This window comes from Penicillium subrubescens, assembly GCF_028828155.1.
Source record: "Penicillium subrubescens strain IBT 31985 chromosome Unknown utg000007l_segment0_segment0, whole genome shotgun sequence".
Classification (NCBI taxonomy): Eukaryota; Fungi; Ascomycota; class Eurotiomycetes; order Eurotiales; family Aspergillaceae; genus Penicillium; species Penicillium subrubescens.
The window spans coordinates 2,063,553-2,089,385 of record NW_026643157.1 but is presented as its reverse complement, the minus strand read 5'-3'; the positions used below and the strand labels follow the sequence as shown (position 1 = coordinate 2,089,385).

At 50.4% G+C, this 25,833-nt stretch overlaps 9 protein-coding genes across 9 annotated transcripts; 4 read left to right on the top strand and 5 right to left on the bottom strand.

Moving 5' to 3' along the window:
• Window positions 1-448: 448 nt before the first annotated feature.
• N7473_010524 (uncharacterized protein) lies at window positions 449-1,084 on the bottom strand (the record flags this gene model as incomplete). The annotated part of the gene is made up of 1 exon (XM_057156463.1): window positions 449-1,084. One exon carries the CDS (start codon window positions 1,082-1,084, stop codon window positions 449-451), a length of 636 nt encoding a protein of 211 aa, XP_057005118.1.
• A 1,073-nt stretch (window positions 1,085-2,157) lies between these two features.
• On the bottom strand, window positions 2,158-3,090 carry N7473_010523 (GNAT family N-acetyltransferase; the record flags this gene model as incomplete). The annotated part of the gene is made up of 3 exons (XM_057156462.1): window positions 2,158-2,193; window positions 2,299-2,829; window positions 2,977-3,090. 3 exons carry the CDS (start codon window positions 3,088-3,090, stop codon window positions 2,158-2,160), a joined length of 681 nt encoding a protein of 226 aa, XP_057005117.1.
• A 2,235-nt stretch (window positions 3,091-5,325) lies between these two features.
• N7473_010522 (arrestin C-terminal domain-containing protein) lies at window positions 5,326-7,923 on the bottom strand (the record flags this gene model as incomplete). The annotated part of the gene is made up of 3 exons (XM_057156461.1): window positions 5,326-5,997; window positions 6,059-7,125; window positions 7,200-7,923. 3 exons carry the CDS (start codon window positions 7,921-7,923, stop codon window positions 5,326-5,328), a joined length of 2,463 nt encoding a protein of 820 aa, XP_057005116.1.
• A 3,912-nt stretch (window positions 7,924-11,835) lies between these two features.
• On the bottom strand, window positions 11,836-12,910 carry N7473_010521 (uncharacterized protein; the record flags this gene model as incomplete). The annotated part of the gene is made up of 3 exons (XM_057156460.1): window positions 11,836-12,537; window positions 12,647-12,772; window positions 12,848-12,910. 3 exons carry the CDS (start codon window positions 12,908-12,910, stop codon window positions 11,836-11,838), a joined length of 891 nt encoding a protein of 296 aa, XP_057005115.1.
• Window positions 12,911-13,849: 939 nt separating this feature from the next.
• N7473_010520 (uncharacterized protein) lies at window positions 13,850-15,701 on the top strand (the record flags this gene model as incomplete). Its single annotated transcript, XM_057156459.1, has 5 exons — window positions 13,850-14,227; window positions 14,406-14,528; window positions 14,615-15,262; window positions 15,329-15,461; window positions 15,523-15,701. 5 exons carry the CDS (start codon window positions 13,850-13,852, stop codon window positions 15,699-15,701), a joined length of 1,461 nt encoding a protein of 486 aa, XP_057005114.1.
• A 1,300-nt stretch (window positions 15,702-17,001) lies between these two features.
• N7473_010519 (PIG-Y family protein) lies at window positions 17,002-18,132 on the top strand (the record flags this gene model as incomplete). Its single annotated transcript, XM_057156458.1, has 1 exon — window positions 17,002-18,132. One exon carries the CDS (start codon window positions 17,002-17,004, stop codon window positions 18,130-18,132), a length of 1,131 nt encoding a protein of 376 aa, XP_057005113.1.
• A 385-nt stretch (window positions 18,133-18,517) lies between these two features.
• Window positions 18,518-19,855, bottom strand: N7473_010518 (glutamine amidotransferase subunit DUG3; the record flags this gene model as incomplete). The annotated part of the gene is made up of 4 exons (XM_057156457.1): window positions 18,518-18,789; window positions 18,849-19,578; window positions 19,684-19,779; window positions 19,841-19,855. 4 exons carry the CDS (start codon window positions 19,853-19,855, stop codon window positions 18,518-18,520), a joined length of 1,113 nt encoding a protein of 370 aa, XP_057005112.1.
• Window positions 19,856-20,341: 486 nt separating this feature from the next.
• Window positions 20,342-23,211, top strand: N7473_010517 (dynamin-related GTPase MGM1; the record flags this gene model as incomplete). Its single annotated transcript, XM_057156456.1, has 3 exons — window positions 20,342-20,639; window positions 20,696-22,711; window positions 22,775-23,211. 3 exons carry the CDS (start codon window positions 20,342-20,344, stop codon window positions 23,209-23,211), a joined length of 2,751 nt encoding a protein of 916 aa, XP_057005111.1.
• Window positions 23,212-24,059: 848 nt separating this feature from the next.
• Window positions 24,060-25,538, top strand: N7473_010516 (PP2C family serine/threonine-protein phosphatase; the record flags this gene model as incomplete). The annotated part of the gene is made up of 1 exon (XM_057156455.1): window positions 24,060-25,538. The coding sequence occupies one exon, from the start codon at window positions 24,060-24,062 to the stop codon at window positions 25,536-25,538; it is 1,479 nt and encodes a 492-aa protein (XP_057005110.1).
• Between the last annotated feature and the right edge of the window lie 295 nt (window positions 25,539-25,833).

Here is a 25,833-nt window from a genome sequence, read left to right as displayed (position 1 = left end):
TGACCTTCCCAGCGTTGGCTCTGGAAAGCATCCAATTTGGCGGAATTAAATTCCACAGCGATCGTTTCAGGTAGGCGACATATGTGGGAAATAGATCCACGTCATGCGCTACAAAGATTCGATCCCGCGCTAAATGAACCCGTCAATCTCTTTCCGTTTAACGTTATTCCTCCAGACGGCGCGGGATGGTGGGGGAGGGTTCATGCAGGGTTCTACGGCAGGTTTTGCGCGAACGCTCATTTCTTGTGAAGGGGTCTGGCAGTATAAGTATGCAGTAGACAAGGGATAGAGAATATATCATATGTGTGATTTTTGGAAGGATGTGACTTCGGATATGGAAGAAGAGAAGAGAAAAAGGTGGGTCACAGTATGGTAGGACAATGTATGTACTGAATTGGCAATTGCTATGCCAAAGAAAAAGAATGAAAAGACATACGAAGCCTCTCTTTCAAAAACGCACCTCGGGGCACATTGCGATTGGCTTGGGGGTGTATACTGGCGGCAGGGGTGTATAACGAGGACAGGGTTTCCTGGGCACTTTGGGAAAGGAAAGACCAGGTAGATCACCAAGGCGTAAGCTTAGTCTTGATGATGCTCTTTTGCGACCAGGTGACTGCTTCTCGGTTCCATCAACGTTTGATCTGATTGGATTTAGGCCTGGCGAAGACTGTTGTGGAAGGCAGGAGATGGTGATCAGACTGCGCAGGTAATGGAAGGATTCCACGTCTTCGACTCGATATTCCTGGCTGTTGCCACCATCTGGTCTCGTGCTCTGTGCGTTTGTGGATAATGGAGAGGATGATCTTCTCGAGCAGATGGTCGTGCGCGGGGATGATCGACTGACGCTTGCTGCGAGGAGGGCCAGCTGATTGACAATCCCGTCTGTGTCACCGCATCGTGTATCCCTTCTAGCGGGTGGTGTGACATGGATATCGGGGGATTGTGTTGTCGGTGTGTCGTGGGCATCGTGGTGGCCTGTTGCTTGATCGTTATCCGCAGGGTCGACTTTGCCCTTGAGGCGTAAGCGTCGGGTGATCGATGCCCGAAGTATAGTCCAGGTTCCACGGCCCTTGCGTAGGAACATGAGTAGCATAAGTAGAGTGTACAATACTGTAAGGAGATTGGATGCGAGTTAGTAACTGAAAGAGCTAGCTTCGCTTGCGAGTAGCGACTCACAGACAGACAAAAAATATGCCTTTCGGAGGCCGCCAATTGGCTTGCAGAGTGAGAATGAGAGAGTCGATGGAAAAGATGTAAATAAGTGGACTCTAAAGAACTCCCGACGTTGACTTTGTCTCCTAGATATAAATCGGTTCCGGGGTTGAATGATCCTTCATTAATGTTATCTTCATCGTAGAACAAGTTAATCAATCGTAACCCGGGAGAACCCTTAGATGCCGGTAATCAACCAAGAGCCGATATTCAAATCGAACCAACTCTGAAACCGCGGGGATGAACGAAGGTCCAAGCACACATGTACTCGACAATAGTACCTTAGACTCAGTGCGCTGTTGGAAGTCAACGGCAGCTTGCTTGGTCTGAGCCATTGATTGCAGTTTGCAGGGAGTCTTCGGAAACAGTCAAGGTCGGCGACACATCCAATTCCTGTCATCTATACAAACGCGACGTCTACCGCTAGCGCGAAGGCGCTTGTTACAATAAAGTTTATGCGGGACCCGCCCGTTTGTGGAGATGGTGAACAAGGAAACGGAATAGAAGATGGGTCAGAGCGTTGAAGCTGATTATGAATCAGGCTAGATTGGAGATTAAAGATATGTCGCGATCCGAGTACCGAGCCCCTGAGAGAACCGAGCAATCGGGAGTATGAATGAGTAGGGGAATGAAGTGAGAACAATAGGAGGTGACTACAGAGCAGAATGCAAAGAAGTATTTGTTCGGAACTTGGGGTTTTCAATGACACAAAACATGGATTAGGCAGAAGGCCATAAATAGCTCTTGTACCGATATTTGAGATTCCAATTTGTCCTGAATGAATCAATTGTCCATGAACCGATGCCAAACACAACAGTCAAACACAGAAAACTAGGCTATGATCCAGTCGACAACAATTGATGTCACAAATTACCAATGCCAATATTGCGCCCAACAAGATAATGGAAGCACATCACAGCCGAGCGCTCATTATTGAGCCCCAAATCACTCAGTCTTAGGCTCGCGCGTCATGCAATAAAGCTAATTCGCAACATTCAAATGTTAGCAAATATTCCAACCCAAAATAAGGCAAGATTTCAAAAGAAAGAACCAAAAAAGGGAAGATGGAGAACCAAAAGAACATACCATACAAGCATCCTCCCCATCCCGACACTCCATCTCCATACTCATCTCAAACCCCATCCTCTCATAAATCTTCACATTAGGCACATTCTTCGAACTCTCCAGATAACACTTAACCCCCTCCTTATCCGCCCTCTTCGTCACAGCCTCAAAAAGCATTCTCCCCACCCCCTTCCCCTGCGCTTCAGGACTCACGGCGACGATATTACAAAAGTAATAACCCCGGGGATCATCCCAAATCGCCGACTGCGCTTCCTGCTGCCTGGTCTTCCAGATCCAGTACCGATTCGTACGGAGACCGCCGTGGCCGCGGTAGCGGATGTTGGTGATTAGTTGGCGGAAGGAGAGGACCCAGGATTGATACCAGGAGTACCAGGTTTCGGGTTGGGATGTTGGGTGCGGGGCTAGCCAGCAGGAGACGCCGAGGATGGGCGAGGAAGTGTTGTCGGTGTCCTTCGCGACTTGGAAGATGGCGTTGTTTATGCCCCAGCGGCATCGGGCAGCTAGGGAGTCGTAGTTTCTTTGTGCATTGAACTATTGTGGACATGGTTCTCTCGGGTTATGTAACGGCGAGTCGGGATGACCGCGTTACGGGAGAGATATGATGTTAGTTTCCAGGGTTGCGTTGAAGAGTGTCAAAAAAGGTGCTAGGATTAATTTTCTATTACAAAGCATACATACCGATTGTTCATCAAATACCCATTTAAAGTACGGGTCATCGGCAAACGCCTGCTGAATCACCTGGATAGCACCAGGGATATCTGCCTCGGTCAAGTTGACGACTTCGATCGCCATGTTGAGGAGGTTTCAAATAGCGATATAGCCAATCTTGCAATAGCCAGATTGATCTTTGCAACCCTTTCACACCAAGTCAAGCTCAATGGAAGGGATATGTGGCAGGGGTGAGTCCCGATCAGATCTACAATATAAGTTAGCACAGCCGCCACGGAAACAGTTTATATATCCCGAGAACTCACCCGGAATCGCTATCAGTGCGGCCGAGATGCGCCGAGACAGCAAACACTGACGAAGTCCGATACCTGTGAGAGCGGGGCAGTATTGTATCTTAGGGTTGGAATAAGGTGGTACAAGCGTGAAAGACTATTTGTCTAGTTTCCTTGTAGACTGGGTCTTTGGGGAGAGGAGGGAAAGAAGAGCTCGAATGTCATTCCGAATGGATGATGGTATGTGGGGAAGAGTCTAAACCGGAGTAGGCAGTTCTATCCGTGGGGCTTATCTCTTATCAAGTTGAGCGGTGTGGCTTGAGCGATGGAAAAGGTTCGTAGTGATGGTAGCGTTAAGATTATTGTTTAGGACAGTGATATCTTGCAGTGTGAGATGGAGATGATGGGTAGAATGAAGAGTCATCTCTCAGTACTGTTCACAAGGCCTTTTCCAGAACAAGTAATATGAAACACCCATGAGTCTCCGTGGGGCCTAGCTGAGATGTTTGCTTCATCGATCTTGCACCGAATCACATCCAACTGGCCGTACGCCAAATATCACATCATTCACAATGAACAAGACTGCATCTGCCATGAATCGAACCGTCAACCTTCCTCTCCCTTATATACTTCGCCTTGTTACTGCATCGTCATCCCCGGACACCGAAGAACATCGGCAGTCCTAGTGCACCCTAATCCAGCCCTTTACACCGTCCTGACACTGTCAAAAAGACTATTAAGGAATGATAATTGTAACAATTATAATAGTCGAAGATAGATTTTACTATTCGAAAAATAATATTACCAAAAAGAGACTCACAAAAAAACTCCCCCGGGGTGTGCCCGGCCGCCCGTGGAGCTTATAGCGTCAACACTGGCACACCTATGGTTCACCAATTTATGGTGGATACCAACTAGGCCATCGGAGGCGGGGGGGGGTGGGGGGGGAGTTGATTGCTTGACCTGGAAGATGGTGATAACCTTCGTTTCCCCCTCATTCCCTCGTCCCTTATTATTTCCCCTATCCCTGATACAGCCAGTGGGAAGCACAACACATGCCAGCGATGCATGATACTTTATTGAAAGATAAAGCTGTGGCTGTAGCCTCCTGAGCAGCCTAACAATAGGGCTAGGGCTGTCTGTCTGATACGGAGAGCATAGGACCACCTGTGGGCAAGATACCTATAGATATCAAAAAGAGAAAATCTATTTCCTATCAACTTCCGCCGTATTTCTTGTCCAGAACCCTCCGCCTATGACGAGGAAGTTCGTCCTTCGAAATCTTGTTAAGTTAGATACACTCGTAGCCATTTTCTGCTGCATACGAGAAAGGCGAGCTCCCGAAATATCCAGCGTATTAGGACAGGACTTATAACTTCTTAATCTCTGCCCAAGTGGTCAATAGGAGCACTTGAGATTACTTTGGATAACAATAAAGAACCACTAATCATCGAACACCAATATTGTATTCGGCATGTATGCAAATAGACAAAGGAACAAGAACTCAACCTCAACTCCCCTACATACATCCACCCATCAAATTCCCAATCCAAGCCTTTACTCCTCGTTAAAGTGCAAGTCAAAAGACTCGAGAATGTGAAAGCGGCATATCTCAAAAACACCAACTCGCCTTTCGCCAGCATGAAACATGACACCAGAACGGGAAACTCATGACGTATGAACAAACCCAGATATGAAAATGAGAATTCAAATCAGGACGTGAATGACGAAGATTGAGAAATGAAAAGAAAAGGTCCAGTTTGTACCCATGGATGGAAACATAATCAAATAAATCCCCAAGTTCAAACAACCCACTAACCCCAACCCCAAATTAGATATCCTCATTTCCAAGAGGAAGACAATCCCCGCTGTGAACAAGAGCAAAAAGTACCCGTAGATGAGAAAGGAAAAAAGAAATCAAATCTATGAAGATTCGCTAGAAACAAATTCGCCTACCCAATCCCAGTTCCGATATAAACAAAGTCGTGATTTCGTGACTCGGATAGTCTTAGATGCGAGACGACAGTACTGCACTGTTCCGTACCCTGCATGAGTATACTAAACACCCATCACAGGCGTAGAGAAATCAAGATGCAGTAAAGTCCTCGATACGCACCCACTCCCGCGGCACATCCATGCTGCGATTTATCCGTCCTCCCGGCGTCAGAGGAACATCAACACGGCCAAGACCGCGCTCATCATCCTGCTCTTCGTAAAACGATAGTCGGGAGAAGTAATCCTCCAACACGGCCTCGCGGTCATTATTACCCACGATACTCATATACTCCGGTGGCGGGGTCATGAGCGGCGGAGGCGGAGGCACGTCCTCGAAGGCCGGGGGTGCAAAGGACGGAGCGCGAACAAGATGCATTGGGCGAGGGACTTCGCGCTCGACACTCGGTTCGTGGGCGATATGCGCTTGTGGCGGGCGGGCAAGACCGCCCGAGCCATTTGTGAAGCTGCGAGAGACAGGGGTTATGGAGTTTGGTCGGTGGAGGGTTGAGGCGGAGTCTTCGCGGTCGGGGCTGGACTGGCCCAGGGTGTATTCTCGTGATGCTGGCGGGGCGCCGGGGCATCCGCATTCGAATTCTTGGGCTGGTGGATCTGGTTCGGTGGTGGGGCGACTGTAGGCTGGGAGGTAGATGTTTGCTTGTGTGGCTTTGCAGGAGAGGATGTGGAACGGGGAGTCGATGGAGATTTCGAAGTGTCTGCGCTTGGATGGGTCGCGCTCGTCGACCTTGGAGAGACGGAGGACGATCTGTTGAGTGAGTTAGTATGAAGTCAAATCCGAGAATAGACCTGATAAAAGTGCTACTAACCTTGATCCAATGGTTGATCTGGATATTCTCGTACGTCGTATCAAAATGCAACCGTTGTGCCTCATCGCGTCCCCTCATTTCATGACAACTCGGCAACTGTACATTGAACTCCATCTCCGTGGGACCGACGCCAGAATCAGTATTCAAGTTGCCCAGCAAATTCGTGCGAGCACGATCCACAATCTCTTCTCCTCGCGCAGCAGCCGCACGATGATCCCAGTCAATGCCACCACCTGCGGTGATGCGCATGGAACTACCAGGGTAAGTACTCGTACTGGCCGATTCGGCACGCTTCTCAAAGAGTAGCACCTTCTTCGCCGGTTGCAATCGGTGCACACTTTTGTCGGCGGTCCAATGCTGGATATTCTCCGTCACATACACCTTGATACGGTGACACTCGACCTTTGCGAGTGGCGTCAATTTGAACGCAATGGGAATCTGTGAGCCCAGCGGGAATGATTTGCCGGATATCACAATATCATAGTGAAGCTGGTCCTCCCAATTCCGCGAGATGGCAATAGGCTCAACCTGCTCCAGCGAGCCTTCGGCGGGTGTGCGGATCACGGGGATCTCGAGGGTACCCAGAAGATTCGGTCGGAATGCGCCCGAGCGCTCAACGATTGCCTCCAGATCATATCGGACAAAGCCTAGATCCGTCTTGATGGTCTCTGGGAGCGAGCCGTCGATGGGGAACTCGAAGCTGTAGAGATAGTCGCCGACGGGGAACATGCGGTAGTTGCGTTGTGGCTGGTTCGGAGTGCTGACTGGTGGCTCATTCCTGCTGAAACTTCGCGAGTGGCCCCGGGTGCTTTGTACTGAGAGGCGTTTGGCATCTTTTGCGGTCATCAGACCGAGAGACGTATTCGAGCCGGATTTGGAGAATAGTTCTCGGGTTGTCGCGGTGACTCCCTCCTTTCCTGGTACGGGGGACGTAGGTTTGGCGTGTTGGTAGTAATGCGCGCCGTAGTCATTTTGCATCAGTGCGGTATCGCCGTGGTTGAAGTAGACGACGCCATGGGTGAACAAGTCTTTTTTATCGTGGAAATGAATCTTCTTAGGAGGGATACCTGCATGATATGTTAGTAAAGTGGCTGACACACTTTGGAGCCTCGAACCGGCGGGGAGAAGGGGAATAGCACACCATCTGGCCAGTCCGTCTGTGCATGGCCACGAAAACAAATGGAAATCTTCTTGATCTTGACACACTTTGTCACTTTCAAATGTATTTGGCCTCGTAGAATGGCCGACTTCTTTGTACTGGGATCATGATGGTCGTAACCTTGTAGGAAAAGCACTGGCTCAGTCAAGGCAATTCCCACCGTGAGACCACTCCCCGTTGCGACAATCTTCTCATTGCGAAGCGGGGGAAACGGTGTGGACAGCTCGGGGACAGCGGTGATATGTTCCGGCAGCGCCCGGGCCAAAACGTCGGTCGCCATTGATGAAGAATCCGAGCGCATATCGCCTTCTTCTAAGGACCGTGGAGGTTCTCTGGTGCGGCTTGAGGAGACGATGATTTCGGAAACGGGGCGGGCGCCGCTACAGCGGGGATTGAGGCGCTGTTGCGGGGGCGGCGCGGGCGAGTTGACTCCGGCGGAGCGTAGGCGAAGGAATCGCTTCGCGTTTTCTCGTGGACCCGCCAGCTTTCTGAGGATCGAACCACGACGGCTGAAGGAGGGATGTTGTTTAGGGAATTGTTCTTCAACGGTCGCACTGAGACAGACCGTTCGACGTCGAGCTGATCGAGTGCGGATAAGGCTGGAGAGCGATAACGGAGCGACTAGATCGAGGGACTGTTCTTGGCTGACGGAGCTAGATCGCGAGGAAACCTGCGCGGGGAGAATATGAGCGGCCATCATCATCATATTGAGGGCTCGAGGCGCATAATGGAGTAAGGGAAATAGAGAATAGAGATTCAAGACGGTGATCGAGAGAGAGAAGACAGTCAAGGAAGGACGGTTGTAAGATTGAATGGTATGTATCAGACACCCTTGGGCAGTCCCTCGTCACCAGTATTCTCTACGTCTTGATCGTCTATCTCTCTGAATCTCTCGGACTTCCTCTTGGTCGAGAGTGAATGTGGCCAAGAATGCGGGGGGAGAGTACAACCAGCCAGACGAACGAGTTCACGAAGCAAACGGGGAGTAGGCAAGGAGGAGGGCGACACAAGGATACAACTTACCTACAGCTCTCTTTTTTTGCCCGATGTTTGTATGACCTGTGTGATAGTGTATCTTTTTTTTGTCGTTTCTTTTTTTTTTGTTGAATAAATTTCCACCTTTGTCACCCCTTCAATGCAGATCGACCACGCAAGGAGCACACCGATCTTTGCAGGAGAGATGGAGCAGACCTCGGGGGCGCTGACTTCATAGCACGGGTCCTCCGGCCGTGATCATCGGCCGTGCAGATCGTCCTTGGCCACGTCGGATTGGCTGGAAGGATGCGTAATTGTGGCTCTGTTAGGGCGGATTGGGCGGCCTACTTGGTGGCTTTGCTTTTTTGGGAGGTGATGAGGATGGAGGATGAGGAGGGGGATGTAATGCTTGGTCTGGGCTCTGTGATGTGGCGTTGTTCAGGTATTGTCCACGACTCCACGGAAGTCGGTCCCTGTCAATTACTGTACCTCGTAGCAAGTAGAGCAAGTAGAATATGAAATGTCAAAATGTATAATCGCAAGAATGTTCCTTGGGGTACCAGGAGATGATTATATGATTAGATGATGTTCCCGGGCTAGAACCAGAATGGATCGGATGAAATCAGTGCTAAATATTCCCTCCCAGACTTGCAACTCCGAAGGAGGACGTTTAGTCAAATAATTGGGGGAGCCTATAAGGATCCTCAAGGCCCGAGGGCCGATACATGGATCGAACGGATCGATGATGACATGATATCGACGCCCATTGGAACCCGGTTCCTCTTTTTTTTTCACTCTGTATCCGGCGATCCGGGCCCAGACAGTCACAGTAGTAAGTAGTTACTAACGAGGTAACTAGTTCGTGGAAGGTTACTGACTATGACTACTGAACAAAAATAGTCGGGCGCGATTCTAAAGTTTCGGCGTTCATTCGGCTTGCGCCTGCAAATTGCAACTTCCCTTCTCGTCCAGGTGGAGATTCTTTCCTTTATGCCTCAACGCCTCTTGAGTCTATACTCCCCGTGGTAGTGATACTCCATCCGGAATAGAATTCGTCTCCAATAACTCCACACTTGGACGGTTCGAGAATAGGGCTGAATGGATCTCGATCTACCTAGGATGTCCGAACATGGGTGAAATAGCAAATTTTTATCTACTGGACATACTACTGTGACCACTAGAGGTACTATAGGTAGGAAGGCTGTATGCTCTACTCTACACTCTAAGCACACGACCCCATGCATCCAACACGCAATACGACGTGAAGAAGAACCCTCTCCGAGATAGCCCTTTCTACAGTACTGTCGACGGATATGTCGGCTCTTCTAATCCTCTTCTCCAACATGCGGATATGCGGCACGGGCGTCGGGAATTAGTCAACAGTGAACACAGGTGCATCATGGTCCGCACAATTCCAAGACTCGGCGATAGGAAGGGTTCGGGTGCGGGGAGATCGCTTCCATCGGCACCTCGCATGTGAGGAGATTATGAAGCGCCCGCTTTACAGTTTATAGTTGTACACCGATCCAAGGGGAAGAAGAAACTGTACACACACCTAAAGTATGGAGTTCAATCTCCAAAAGCGCACGAGCGGATTTACATCACCCCCTCATGCGAATCCCGAAGATTATTCGAGGTCGGACTTTTTGTATGTATGTACTCATACTCTGTATGTATGTTCTTGTCCATCTCTCTCAAAGGGGAGCAGACGACCACCCATAACTACGGCAATCCTTCCTTTTGACCCCACCCCTCCGTCATACAGCCAGGAGCTGTCTCCCGACAGAAATGCTTAATTCACGGGTTTGCCCTGGCCATCAATCCTGGCCCTGATTTTCAGAGTTTGCTGCACGGGCTAGCGGGGGTCACATTCAATCAAGGGCGGGAGGAGGATGTGAATGGCCCGGGAGTGGGACTCCGCGGAGAAGAAGTTCGGGATTGAAGGCCATGTCAAGTCCGCGAGTTGAACATCAACTCCCAGTCATTCTTGTTGGGGTAGATGCTAAAGAGGCGAATCGATAGCTTTTGATCTGTCAGTGTTTACTAATTATTATTCTAGAGCGTGAATGGGAGAAATCCACGTCATGGTACAAAGTACTCGACCAATGTACTGTATGTGAATTCAATGTGTATCTCAGTACTTCCCGCTCTACAAAGTTGTAGTTGTACATTTACACCACCAACAACAAGATCTACGCACCGATCCCCATGATCCGGTTCTCACTTCCCTGATTACACTCTTCTCTCAAATCTCCCGAGACCATTCTCCCGTGTGCAGCGCAAATCACTCCACCAAGCCACGCCAAAGCCTCATTTTAACAGCTGGCAATGACCTCATCGACCACCCACACCCACGCGTCTCTCCAAGTTAGTCTTCTTAGACGCAGTCCCTTGTCAGATGTTCAACCCCTCCACAAAAAACCTAAATCTTCTTCCTCCAACTACACCATCCAGCATGGACTATTTCATTGGTACACCGGGCACCATCTTGAGCGTTTAGTATATTATCCTGACTTCCCAGCCGTCCCTCGCTCTCGGTCCCTGGCGAAATTAAGGCACGATCCCCTGCTCTGCCCTGATTTTTCCCACTCCACGTCAGTGGTGGTGTATCACGCCCAGCATCATAGTTCGTTTGACAATTTTTGTTAAATTAAGTAGGGCTGTAGGTACTCCAGTTTCGACGTCATCGGCTTGGATCTGGGGTTTAATTTGATCACGGGGTTTGGTTTCTCTTGGCCGAGGCTTCCGATGGAGATGAGGTCCCTTTTGTGGCGTGCACTACGGAGTAAACTATCTGTCGAACTCGATCTAACTAGCAATTTAGAGCTGTACCACCAACAGACCATGAAGGAAGTGAAAGGCGGTTCGGTTTGTCTGTCTGGTAGGTTTAGTCTGGATCACGAAATCATCATGTTAGATTTAGAGTCGATCGGGATAATCTAGCCAATTTAGCAAGCTATCTAATAGTAGAAAAGGAAAGTGCCATCCGAATACTGTATTCTGTTTCTATAGAGTATAATTTAGTTCGACTGGTCGCAAGTGCTAGCAGACACTATCCAAACCACTATTCCCCATAGTGGATCGAATCAGTTTGGATGCATCGCGTCCCCCAAGTATTCCAGCCTTTCAGCCCCGAATATCCTAAATTTTCGAACTGATCGAATTGCGGTGAACAAGACACTCTGACACTAACACTATTGCATGAGAAACTACTGTACAGTACGTGGCACAGACACACAAATCTTTGGATGGAGGGAAAAGCAAAACAGCGGGAGATGGCAACTGTTGGTCTCAGTGTTGGTTAGGTTTGCTTCTAGGAAGTCTTTCCCCGCCCTCGAAACTAGTACATCACATCCATACATAGTCACATACAGACTACAGTAGTGTAGGACACCATGCCCGGTAGATCTGCCCACAAACACTAGTGCAGATTGCAGATGAATCGCAGATCCTGGGAGACTATTTCCCCAGTCTCCACCACCCATCACAGAGACTATCACACAGATCATACAGTAGTACAAAGAGTTGCGCAGCACACATCTCTCTATTTTTGAGCTGGAATTGGCTGCGTTGCCCGAATTCCCAAACTCTCCCCACTCAATTAAACCAACTATCATCCAGCTCATTAATCTCCATCAAACTATCACCCTCCAGCTGATGCAGGTCCCCCCGCAGCCTCGCCAAAGTTCTCACTCTCCATAAACAGATCATCAAAGCTCGACTCGCCCGGAGCCATCATATCGTCCATCCCGGTCCCCGAGTCCGGGAATGGATTGGCGCCATCCGCCTTGCCCAGCTCCATGTCGAACGCACCCCCGCCCGCAGGGATCGCGGTCGCATTGTCGGCCGGTGGGAGGGAGGCACCGGGCTGCTTATCGGGGCCGGTCGTGGTGCTGCCAAAGGCCGTTCCGGAGAGGAAGGCTTGATTGCCCATGTCGTCATTGCCAAAGTCGTAATTGAGGTCGAACGAGTTGGGGGCTCCGCCCTCGTCGAGGACCGTGTCGAATTGAATGCCTTCAGTACCCCCGGGGAGTGTTTGGTCCATTGGCGCAACGCCTCCCGTCTCTTTCTCTTCTATTTTGAGCGCGGGTTCGTTGGGTTGCGGTGGTGGGATAGCTTCTGTAGGTGCGGAGATACCTGCCGCTGCATTTTCGTCTGATGTGGGTTCGACCTTTAGAGGTTGCGAGGCTAGGTCCGTTTGTTCGAGGGTCGATAGTAGTGGTAGTGGACTCGTCTCCGTTTTCTGGTCGACTCCGCTCATGGATACATCCTCGGTGGGTTGGGGCACTACCTCGCGTGCCTTAATAGCTTCGTAGTCCTTCTCTAGGAAGGCCTTTGCGATGAACTAAGAATAGTTAGCGGGAATATTGGTCTAGGAGCTAAACCTAGATATCTACAAAGACGCATCTGCAGAATCCCGTAAATCTCCCAGAGTATCTAATCTGCGCACTCACAATCTGTTCGGATAGGCTGTCCAGCGCGTCCTGGAAGCCATCGTAATATGTGGGGATAGAGCGTTGAAGCTGGGTGCTTGCGGGTAGGGAATTTGATTTGCGAAACAATCGCCCGGTTTCTATGAGCTGGATCTCAATGTCAGTAGCAGGCTCGGTGGGACCGCGTATTTCCCTTTGGGGCGCGGAGGAAGGAAGCTGTACCGTTCGCTCCACGAGGGCGGAAAGCTCAGCCAGGGAGTCGGGGCTGCCAAAGTTGGTGGTCATGACGATTTGCAGCGGTTATGGGAGATTATCGTAGGGAGTTGGTATCATCAAAAGGGTGTGTATCGTATAATTGGGAGTACAGGGGGCAGGACCGTGGATTGTCGGGTGAAACTCATTTGAGGTTGTACACAGCTCAACTTGCCCACTTCACCAGTGAAAGAGGAGGGACGCTAAACCCAAATGGGGATGGCGGGTTTCCCCTCTACTCCTCCTGACTGGCCCTTGGGACTGACTGGGTGACTGGCGACCCTCACCTCATCGGCATCTTCGACTCTTCGACCTTCGACTTATTTCCTCCTTTTGCATCTCCCCCTCTCATCCTTATCTCTTTTTTTTGTGCTCCATCGTCTCGTTTTTTTCTTCTGGGCTTTGTCGCTCGCGACTCCTCCGGCCCGTTTCCTTGTGTGTTTGGCCAGCTTTCCTAGCTTTTTCTTTCTTGAATTGTTGTTTGTTGGTTCCTCTGGGGCTTCTCCCATCCGTCTACATTCGACTCTGTGCAGCTTAAGCGCTTGGCTCTGTCACTGTTACCCCCCTACGACCTACAGCAATCTTCCTATCGATATACCTGCGTATACTTCGGTTCCCGATCTATCTCGTACCCCGATCGCATAATTGGATAGCTATCGGATCATCTACGATTTGCTGTCATTTTGTTGCTCTTTGTTTGGTCCCATTCAAAGACCATTGGATTCTCCAAATAAAAAAAGCCCCGCGATCAACACCTTATCCCCTCTACATCAGTCAATATTTCCAGAATCAGCTACTTTAAGCAACAGTGGTCTCCGTGTTGCATTTGCTCTCCGTCATTATACCTGTGTCGACCTGCCCTGACACTCCTGACTTACCTGGTCATTGTTGGGTACCGCTGTTGATTAGCATTCTTTGAAACAATCGTGATCGCTTTTTTCCTATCCCGAGAAATTCAGACGCCTATACACGATGGCTGAGAACGCTCCCGCTCCCACCCCCTCCTCGCTGCCATCGGCCCCTCAGCCCACGACTGCCCAAACCCAGCAGTACGAGGGCGCTCAAGGCAACGGCCAGACCAACGCCTCCCATATGCCCCCGCCTCCACGTCCCCCCGTGGTCATTCCTCAGAATACGAACCCGATTCCGACGGCCATCTCCTCGCCCCTGTCTGGCAACATGATGTCCCCTACCAGCGCGGGTGGCTATGTGCGCCGGGCTGCCCCCGAACCCAACAAGAGAGCTCTGTATGTCGGTGGTCTGGACCCCCGCGTGACAGAGGATATTCTCAAGCAGATTTTCGAGACCACTGGCCACGTGGTCAGCGTTAAGATTATTCCTGACAAGAATGTGAGTTGGTCCCTGAATACTGGAACTGGAACCCCCTCTTTGTCCCTGACATGAGCCCCTCCTTCCCCCTCCAGACCTCCTTCCTCTTTTGTGTTTTCTACCATCCGCACTTTCGGACCAGCGAAAACTTTTTGGTGTCTTCTGATCTAATGAAGGCCTCTTATACAACGCCCAGCAGACACTGATGTCGTCTCAACAGTTCAACAGCAAGGGAAACAACTACGGCTTCGTCGAGTTCGATGATCCTGGTGCTGCTGAACGCGCAATGCAGACTCTCAACGGCCGCCGCATCCATCAGTCGGTAAGTGTCATAGACTGAGAGATGAGGTGACGAAGGTCATGAGATCCGGTTGGAATTCGCTGACCGTGCCACTTTTTGTTTTCCAGGAAATCCGCGTCAACTGGGCTTATCAGTCCAACAGCACCAGCAAGGAGGACACTTCCAACCACTTCCACATCTTCGTTGGTGACCTGAGCAATGAAGTGAACGATGAGGTTCTGACCCAGGCTTTCTCTGCCTTTGGTTCCGTCTCCGAGGCTCGTGTGATGTGGGACATGAAGACTGGCCGCTCCCGTGGCTACGGCTTCGTTGCTTTCCGGGACCGCACTGATGCCGACAAGGCCCTCACCGCGATGGATGGCGAGTGGCTCGGCTCTCGTGCGATTCGCTGCAACTGGGCCAACCAGAAGGGCCAACCCTCGATCTCTCAGCAGCAGGCTATGGCCGCTATGGGCATGACCCCCACCACTCCCTTTGGTCACCACCACTTCCCTACCCAGGGTATCCAGAGCTACGACATGGTTGTGCAGCAGACCCCTCAGTGGCAGACCACCTGCTACGTTGGCAACCTCACCCCTTACACCTCCCAGGGCGATCTCGTGCCTCTGTTCCAGAACTTCGGCTACGTCCTCGAGACTCGTCTCCAGGCTGACCGTGGCTTCGCCTTTGTCAAGATGGAGTCGCACGAGAACGCCGCGATGGCTATTTGCCAGCTGAATGGCTACAATGTCAACGGTCGTCCTCTGAAGTGCAGCGTATGTTTTCATCTTCATTCCAACCCCTTTCTCTCTATCTCGGTTTACTAACATTAAACTCATCAGTGGGGCAAGGACCGACCTCCTACTGGTCAGTTTGACAACTTCTCCCCGCAGCAGGCCGCTGCTCCTCCCCCCTTCAACAACGGTCCGGGCTTCTTCCCCCAGTACGGAGGTCCCGCAAACCCCATGAATCAAGGTAGGCATCCTTTTTCTTATTTCTGTATTTCCAACCTTTCTCACTGACTGAAGAGGCATAGGTCCTGCCCCTGCTGGCCGAGGCTGGGACCAACAAGGCAACAACTTTGGTGGCCCCGGGATGCCTGCCCAGGGCTATGCCCAAGGGAACGGCGGCGGCTACGGTCGTGGCCAGCCCATGTCCCCGTCTGGTAACTGGGACCAGTCCAACAACAACTTCAATGGAGCCTACCAGGCGTAGATTCTCCCATGACTGTCCCTAGGGTATGGCCTTCCATGTCATTCATGGGAAACCGTTTCCTCTGGAGCTGGACTTTGACTGGTCAACACTTTCCAGTTGTTGTTGTCCTCAAGTATTCCCCTTCTCCTCCCCCGCTCCCATACCATCCCACGCGTCTCTCCCATTTCCATCTGCTATTCATTTTCTTTCTAAATTGCCTGTTGAAGTGGATTACCAAGCGATCAAACTGCTTTTGTCTTGAAATGGAATTTGTGTGTTGTGCACCGAATACCCCAAATCCACTTTGTTGGTTCGATCTTTTATTTTTTCGTCTCATCTTATTTTACTTTATCTTGCTTCCTTCCTTCCTTTGAGCATGCATGGACCGGTTCGAGGGCCTTTCCTTGGACTTTCACTCTTGCGCGTTGCTCTCCAAAATAAAAGCGACCTCCCTACTCCTATCCTGTTGGTTGTGCTTCCGTATGCCTGGTCTTGTTTTTGTTTTTGTCAATTCCTTCGCTTAGCTCCTATTGCATTGTTTTCTCAGTACATGAATCGTGCTGTATCAAATCAGCTTCTCAGTCTCTGTCATTGCTGCTTTATTCCACTTTTTCTAGGCCATACTTGTCCCGGATCCTGCTCCTGTTCTCTCACTATTCTAAAAGATACTCTCATCGGGCTTTTCTCTCTGGCTCTTCCTGTGCTATTCCCCTTGCTTTTCTTTCGGTTGTCAACTTGTTGTTTATGCGATTCTGTCTTGCGTCGTCTTCCTTACAAGTATTCGTACATGCCGTGATGAATTTCCTTGCGTGCTTTGGCACTATGAATCGGTCTTTGGTCTTCTTTCTGCTATGTTTCTCATGCCTGCTGGTGTTCTTGCCGATATACCAATTTGCCTTTAGCGTCACGGGATTTCTAGACTGTTGCCAATTGCCTTTTGCCTGATTTATCTTGCTCTCATGCATGATGCCCGTTGTGGTGTTACCCAATCTGTAGGTAGCCAATTTCATCTCGGCTCCTATCAGAAAATATCAAGTAGTACCTCTTCCTGACGAGGCCAGGATCCTCTAGTTGTTCTTCTATGTAAGGTTGAGGAGTGTGCTCCATTGTCATTCCTGCAGCGGTTATTATATCATGGCGCTAATATTGCTGCCTGACCCTCAAGGCCAAACATCACTCCTAGCGCATCTCCGTACTCCACCACCAGTGTAAACCCAAACACCCAACGCGCAGACAACACTCCCCTTGGTGTACTTTTCCAATGCTGGGGGACTAAACAACGTGGAGCTGAGGTGCTAGCTCTCGGTTTCCACCCGCGCCAATGGACGATGGCGCAAGCAGCAATGCGGAATTCCCAACCGTCGACGGACCATCCAATCGCACGCGATCTGGCAGTGCAAGCAACGGCCACAGACGAAGCCTGTCCGGCTCTTTACTATCTAGACTCTCTTTCCTCCGCATGAGTCAGGCATCTGCGCAATCAGAAGCAAAGTCCCACACTATGGAGCAGGATGGGGACAACGAGGTGTTCCCGCCCACCATCCCGCAGATGAATAGCGAGGCAACGACGGGCGCGAGGGCGATGTCCGCGGTCATACAACAGCAGCGCAAGACACGGCGTCGAAGGGGTTCACTTCGGAAAACTGCCCTGTTAGGAACAAGGCTTGAGTCGCGCGAGAAGCGGGCTGCGTCCAAGTCTGCGGATACAACAACTACAACTCCTCGATACATGAGCGAGGCGCCACGGTCTCCAAAGGACGTCCCTGGAGCGAATGGCTTTGGTTCCCGCGAGAGCCTCGAATACGACGCCGAAGACACTCAACCAAGCTGGTTCCGCGCCAGCACGGCACAAAAAATCCTCCGCTCCCCCATGGCCCGGCGTCGACTAGGCCTCACGCCGCATAACCTCATTGGCGGCGAAGAACCCGGCACCGACGACGAAGAACTCGTCTCCTTCCCACGCATAAACACAACAAATAATACCTCCACCAGCACGGGCTCATCCAAACTCACACCCCCGACGGCTCTCCACATCTCCACAAAATCCGATTACTCCTCCTACCCCCTCCCCGCAGACCCAGACACACCCTATCGCACCGTGCACCGTGCCAAATCGTCCCCCTTGGCTACACACCCCGTGGAAATGAAGAGTACCGCTGATACGTGGGATTACTCCGAGACGGAATGGTGGGGCTGGATTATACTCATCGTGACGTGGTTGGTGTTTGTCGTGGGCATGGGCAGTTGCTTTGAGGTTTGGAGTTGGGCGTGGGATGTAGGTGAGACTCCGTATGCGCCGCCGGAGTTGGAAGATGATCCTACATTGCCGATTGTGGGATATTATCCTGCGCTTATTATACTGACGGCTGTCATGTCGTGGGTTTGGGTTGTTGTGGCTTGGGTCGGGATGAAGTACTTTAAACATGCTAATATATCTGGGGATGATAGTTGAGGGGGAGAATATCCCAGAACTAATAATTGGATTCTCTGTTGTACATTATACCCAATAATAGTACATCGTGTAGATTAGAAGTTGAGCCGGTAGTATAAATCGTATTTCCATCCCTGAGTTCTCTCTAGTCACAGCTTTATGCCAAATTCCAGTCCGAAAGCCCGAAAATAAGGTGGTAATTCATTCGACCAACTCAAACAACCTTAAGCACAAGGCAAAAGCCTAACAAACTCCATATGCTAGATTGCGTACCAATTTACCCCTAACAAAGAAGATTCCACTGACGCCAAAAGAGAAAACGTTGCTTGTGCTTCCGATGCCAACAAAAAAACAACAATTTGCAATGAAAGAGCTACCGCGGATCAACACATCCAAGATCTCTCATCTAGTGCGTCGCCGCACATCTGGCAGCGTGTCCGAGCCGATGATCATCCAGGCCAGTCCCGTTGGTTGCGGAGGGCGCGCACTTTTCTGTCGCTTCCTGCGGCGGCACAGTAGTACCGGGGGCTTTGCTGACGAGACCCTTGGAGACTGCGTAGCAAGAGGAGCGGTCATGGTTGAGGTCTTCGCCGTAGAACTCGTCCAAGATTGGGTGTAGCAGGACAGTTTGTTTGTGGATTGTCACGACAGAGTTTGTTGGGACTGAGACCCAGTTGTCTGTAGTAAGAACACGGGGTTAGTTATCTAGCGATGGAGCAGGGGTAGGACAAACTCACGTCGCTCAAAAGTAATCGGCTCACTAGCCACCAGCACAATATCAGCCCCCTTATCATGACGCTCCATCTTGAAATGACCCTTCGTCTTCCCCTCCTTCCACTTAGTCCCAGAAGAGAAGTACAAACTCGCCGGCTCATCCGTCTTGCTACTAATATACCTCGTGCAAACAACGGTATGACCATCCGTCACCGCAAAATTTAGCAAACTCCGCGTCTCAACAGCAACATCATACTTAGCCCGAGCCTCACGCACAAGCTCATTGATCCGAGCAATAGTCTTCATCATGACCTTCCGCAGCAGCGCCTGTCCAAAACCTTCCGGCCCAGGATCAGAGCTGGGATTAACACCTTCCTTCGCAAGGAGGTCCAGGAATAGCGCAAAGGTCCATTCACTGTCTGTCCCGCCCTTGACGCCTAGATACCACTTATCGGCGAGAGACTCGCCCAGGGTGCGCTTGATGTAGTTCCATCCGCCGATGTTACCGTTGTGCATCCACATGAGCGTGTTGTGCTGGAATGGATGGCAGTTGTTGTCGGCGAGAGCACCCTCCGTGGTGGCGCGGACGTGAGCAAAGATTAGATTCGAGCATGTCTTGGACGCGAGACGTTCTAGGTTCTCGCAGTTCCAGGCTGGAAGTGTGGATGTGAAGATGCAGGGCTCTGGTCCTAGCTTGGGGTCTGTGTAGAAGCCTACTCCGAAGCCATCACCGTTTACAGGGCGGCGGTTATCCTAGAGGGTTTGTGTTAGTTTGGTGGTTTTTCATGTATGAGTCTGAGCTTCGGGTAGCTGGGTAGCTATAAGTGCCCAGTGCGCCATGAGTCAGTCCGGACATACTAATCTTAGTCGCGAGTCGTAGGACTGTGTGAGGATTGAATGGCTGGGTTCTGTGACGAGCTTGCTGAGACGGATCTCATTTCGGCCTTTGTAGATCTGTTGATAGTTGTTAGATTGTAGCTCCGAAATCGCCCAGCCCGCCCAAGCTTCAACTCACCAGAAAACGACACATGGTGAGGCCGGTAATTTGTCGAGTAGCGCCTTGATTATGTCCCAATATACAAGATATTTCTGTTGAAGCTCTCTAGGATTAAGTTGAAAGCGTTCTGGCTATAGAGACAGCTCCCAATGCTCAGCCTCTGATGTTGATAAAGCGGACGGTCAATGGATAGGTGTTGTATCGGTGAAGAGTCACCGACTATCGGGCAGCAGCTGGAGGATCTTTATGTACCACCACCAACCATAAATATTCAATTGATAAGAGTAAGATGGAAAAGAAACCAATAAATTATTTCTTGTGAATGTTCTTTTGAGTCAAAATTCTCCCTTTTGGCCAGCTCACTTCCCTTGCACAGCACGTCATTTACAGCCACGTGACCGGGAGTTACGGGAGACCAAGCGGCCACTCGCGCAAGGCACGTTGATGTCAGTGTTCGGCGATCTTCATCTCTTCTACTTTTACTTCAACACACATCTTGCATGCGATCCAGCGACAGCCATGAGTGGGAGGATTCTCTCCCACCGACTTGTTCCGCTTGTGCGGGCTGGCCTGGCACGCCATCTTCATAATGCAGGCGCTCGAACGGGGGGCCTGCTGCGTGCTGATGGTGGTGCCGCCTTGAGGAGACGCGCCTGGCCCATCGGCTCAAATGGGATTCACAATAATGTCCCTGCTGTCCGATCGATCTCATTTGCACGGATGTTGCCAAAACTGGCACTCAAGCTTGTTCGTATTCCGGCTATGTTTGGCGGAGCGACGATTGCGGGAGTCGCATATTTACAGTACCAAGCAACCCGTAAGTTCTATCATTGGATATTGCAAGATCTGCAGTTACTAATGTGTTTGATTTAGAGGCTGGAACTTATGCAGTTGATATGCTGAAAGTATTCGGAGAGACGGCGGGCAACACGGCATCGGGCTTCTTCCAGGGACTTCAGGATGTGGCGGAACAAACACAGCGTGGATGGGAGAAGACAGCGGAGGATGTGGATCTTCCTGAATGGCTACAAAAGATTCTGCGACTCGATGAGGAATCTAAATCTCAGAAGGAGGGTCCCGGTGGAGGTGGAAAGGAGCCAAAGGAAGGTCGAGCAGTGGGAGCTGCAGCTGCAACGGGTGCTGCCTTTGGCTACGATCAGTCCAATGAGGAGGACTCACGAGAGGATAGAGAAATCGCTGAAGATGATCAAATGATGCTTCTTACACGCAAAATGATCGAGATCCGAAATATTCTTCAATCAGTCGGCCAGTCTGGAACGTTGACTCTGCCTTCCATTGTGGTCATCGGATCGCAGTCTTCGGGGAAGAGCTCAGTACTGGAGGCTATCGTTGGACATGAATTTTTGCCCAAGGGCTCGAATATGGTTACCCGTCGCCCAATTGAACTCACCCTGGTCAACACCCCCAACGCCCAGGCTGAATATGGCGAATTTCCCGCCCTGGGCCTCGGCAAGATGACAGACTTCTCTTCGATTCAGCGTACCTTGACCGACTTGAACCTCGCCGTTCCTGAGAGGGACTGTGTCTCGGACGATCCGATTCAATTGACGATATATTCTCCGAACGTTCCCGACCTCTCCATGATCGATCTCCCGGGCTATATCCAGGTGGCAGGTCATGACCAGCCCCCAGAACTGAAGCAGAAGATTGCCGATCTTTGCGACAAATACATCCAACCTCCCAACATCATTCTGGCCATCTCGGCGGCTGATGTGGATTTGGCAAACTCGACAGCGCTCCGGTCCAGTCGGCGTGTCGATCCCCGGGGTGAGCGAACCATTGGTGTCATCACAAAGATGGATCTCGTTACCCCGGAGCGAGGCCATGATGTTCTCACCGACGAGAAGTACCCTCTTCGGTTGGGGTACGTCGGTGTCGTGAGTCGGATCCCTCAGACAAACGCCCTCTTCTCTCGAGGCTCTGGAAATATCACCAGCGCTATTCTAAAGAACGAGAATGCGTATTTCTCGGCCCACCCATCCGAATTTGGGCCACACTCAGATACTTCCGTCGGCGTTACGACACTGCGGAAGAAATTGATGCATGTTCTTGAGCAGACCATGGCCTCTAGCCTCTCAGGAACCAGAGATGCCATTAGCCAGGAGCTTGAGGAAGCTACGTACGAGTTCAAGGTGCAATACAACGACCGGCCCTTGAGTGCCGAATCATATCTTGCCGAGAGCTTGGATAGCTTCAAGCATTCCTTCAAGGCATTTGCCGAGGCTTTCGGTCGGCCGCAGGTTCGTGAGATGCTTAAGGCTGAACTGGACCAGCGGGTTATGGATATTCTGGCCCAGCGTTATTGGAACAAGCCCGTCGAGGATCTGACTCCAAGACAACCAGAGCTGGACCCCCTCACGGATTTACCGAAAGCTGACCCAGATTCTCTTTACTGGCACCGGAAACTTGATGCTTCAAGTTCTTCTCTGACGAAGCTTGGTATTGGCAGGCTTGCCACTACTGTAGTTGCCAGTGCTCTCCAGAACCACGTGGACCAGCTTCTGGCCTCTTCCACGTTCGCTTCTCATCCGGGAGCGCACAAGCAGATTACAGACGCCTGCAACAGCATTCTGAATGACCGTTTCTTCAGCACGAGTGACCAGGTTGAGAACTGCATCAAGCCATATAAATTCGAAATTGAGGTTGAGGATTCGGAGTGGGCCAAGGGTAGGGAAAATGTGAGCAAGGTGCTAAAGGAAGAACTTCGTGCTTGCGAGTCAGCTACGAAGCACATGGAGGATCAAATTGGAAAGCGCAAGCTGAAGGATGTGATGTCATTTATTGACCGGGTCCTTAAGGGAGATGTGGTATTGGAGGGCAACGGCTCGGGTGGTGCTGGCGGCTTCAGCTCCGAATTGCTGGAAAGAGGTAAGCAAAGCTATTTCGATTGCAACTTACTTTTGAATCCCGCAAACTAATCTTTTTTTCCAGGTCGAGAGGGCATATTCCTCCGTGATCGAGCCGATCTCATCAAAATGAGACTCCTGGCCGTTCGATCCAAGCAATGCGCCACGCAAAAGAACAAATACTACTGCCCAGAGGTCTTCCTCGACGTTGTCGCCGACAAACTCACCTCAACAGCAGTGCTATTCCTCAATGTGGAACTTCTCTCCGAATTCTACTACAACTTCCCCCGCGAGCTCGACGCACGACTCGGCCGCCACCTCTCAGATGCCGAGATTGAACGCTTCGCCCGTGAAGACCCGCGCGTCCGTCGCCATCTCGACATTATCCGCAAGAAAGAGCTTCTTGAGTTGGCCCTGCAGAAGATTGAAGGCATCCGCCAGCTGGACGGTCGCAGCATGCACCGGAAAGCGGATCGTGCGCAGGCCGCAAAGGATACTCGCAGTCGCTGGAACATCTTCTGATGAATCTCTTGTCATGACCTGGTTTATTTATTCTATCTGGTTTTCCTCCCCGTTTACCTTGTTCGATACCTCTTCTATCCTTGGTCCTTGTAATTGTGATACCTTTCTCTTCTCCCCCGTTATGGCAATATACATTGCTCTCCTCTCCATGTTTGGATTTTATCTTTCTTTGGTCTCCGCTTTAGTCGGGGCGTCCCTTTGTTTCTAGATGGTCTTGGCTTCGGTGCTTGTACATAGTCTACCCTACTTCAATGTAACCGGTCAATGCACTCTTTATGACAGGCTCACTAAATGGGATATCTATATAGTCGACATAGGCTAATTTGCAAGTACTTAGTCTATCACAGTATGTCAGGCTTACTATCAACTTCAAATCTTGTCAGTGGCAAGATGAAATACTTAATCGAAGATTCACTGTACTATCCCAAATTCGAGAATTATCTTCTTGATCTAAGTCGATTAAAACCTCCTTTTACTTCGAGCCCGCCATTGGGACATCTGAATGCATGATCACGTGCCTTTCCATATTGTCCCGTGAGCATCCCTTCAATCATCACCAACTTTACCTACAGTACCGCATCATTGATTTGGGCAAACTTGTATTTGTGAGATTGCAACGTTGTGAGGCTCTGTGCTTTAGGGTTTTCTGTTGGCTTAATGAGGCATATCTGTATCTTCTCACCGCACTCGACATCCCTTGGGTTTCCCAGATCAAGAGAAAGGAGCACTCCATGCTGTCTCGATTCATCCAAGATATTCCTCAATAAACCAATTTCTCAAGCAGACAACGAATTTTTTTTTATTTCCTGACTTCTCCGCTCTTGAATTCACTTTGAGCCTGAGCAAACATGCTATTATGGGGCATGCCTCGGACGCGCCTCCGCGTCACCACGACATCAAACGTTTGGATGCGGGCCAAAAATACATATTCGACCAAGAGTGCTCGCTCTAGCTCTGAATTTGGCTCATCCAAACCTTTGGTCAAAATGATTGCCACAGCCAGCGTGGTCAGTATGCCGGGCCTTTGGTGGCTGGTAAATACCCGAGACGAAGCTACCCGTGACGATGCACCGCATCTCGAAAGCCCCCCATCTGAGAACTGGACCGTCGAGCCCGGTCCTTCCAAAGACCAAGTGACACGAATCATATCACAAGGAGCATATTCATATCTGGTGCAAAACGTTGACGGTGTCAGCAGATATGACGGTGCTCAGTTGCCGTCTAACAGCCCGTGCGAGGACCATTTTACCCACGGCAAATTTGCCTCGCCGTGGAATCCTGGCAAGATATGGATGGTCTGGGGTGTTTTTGATGGTCATTCAGGTGCGCAAACAGCAGAGTTATTGAAGGAGCAACTTCTGCCTTTTGTCCGACATAGCTTGGGTCAAGTCCAACCGTCCTCAGATGAAGGAATCTTGTCTGATGAGATGGTGCAAGGCGCTATCGTGAAGGGATTCTTGAAACTAGATGATTCGATTATCAAGACAGCTGCGGGGTCAATTGAGAGTGAACTATCCTTACCGGAGAAGATAAAGAGATTAGCCCCCGCTTATGCTGGGTCCTGCGCTTTGCTGTCCATGTATGATCCCACCACAAGCACGTTACATGTAGCGTGTACCGGCGACTCGAGAGCAGTTTTGGGACAAAAAGGTCCCGACGGAAAATGGGAAGCAAAAGCCTTGTCAGTCGACCAGACTGGCAAGAACGAAGAAGAAATTACCAGGCTGTACGCGGAACATCCCGGTGAAGCAGACATTGTCAAAAACGGACGAGTCCTCGGCATCATGGTCTCACGAGCCTTTGGCGATGCCCTGTGGAAATGGCCTCTAGAATTCCAACGGGAGACACAGAAGAGATTCTACGGTCCATCACCGTTGACGCCGAGATACCCTGTGCAAACACCGCCCTATCTGACGGCAGAACCGGTTGTGACTAGTACCAAGATCGATGCTGGTAGTCCTTCTTTCCTGATTATGGCTACGGATGGCTTGTGGGATACATTGACTAATCAGCAGGCTGTTGATCTTGTGGGGAAATGGTTGGAACATGGAGGAGGCGACCAGAGGAATGGGAACGAGGGGGAACCAGCGTATGAACCTTTTGATTTTGGTCAATTTGGGAAAGGTGTGAGTTGGAAATTTGTTGAAGAGAGAACTACTGTTCAAGATGAGAATGTTGCTGTGCATTTGGTGAGGAATTCGCTTGGTGGGAATCACCATGAGTTGGTAGCAGGTCGACTGGCCTGCGAGCCACCAGCCTCGAGGCGTGCGCGAGATGATACGACGGTGCAAGTGGTTTTCTTTGATGTTCCTAAATCTAAGAATTGAAAAGGAATTAATTTCATAGCATTTTAAGAGGGAAAAATATGCTTCTATACTGTTAGTATACCTAACATGAAAGTTAGTTGATGCTCTTGTATATACATACTGTAGCTATTTGGAGTGCTATTTAGTATCTCAGGTTCGGCGAGATAAGCGGCATTTACTCTGCCAATAATTCTTCTCCGTCTCAAGCTTGTCCATGAGCTTTACTCTATTCCTAGGATAGCTATATGAGTGGCCATGTACTCCGTATAGTTCGCCGAGTCCCGGCGAGGGCGGGGATAGTTCGGGCAGGGCTGAC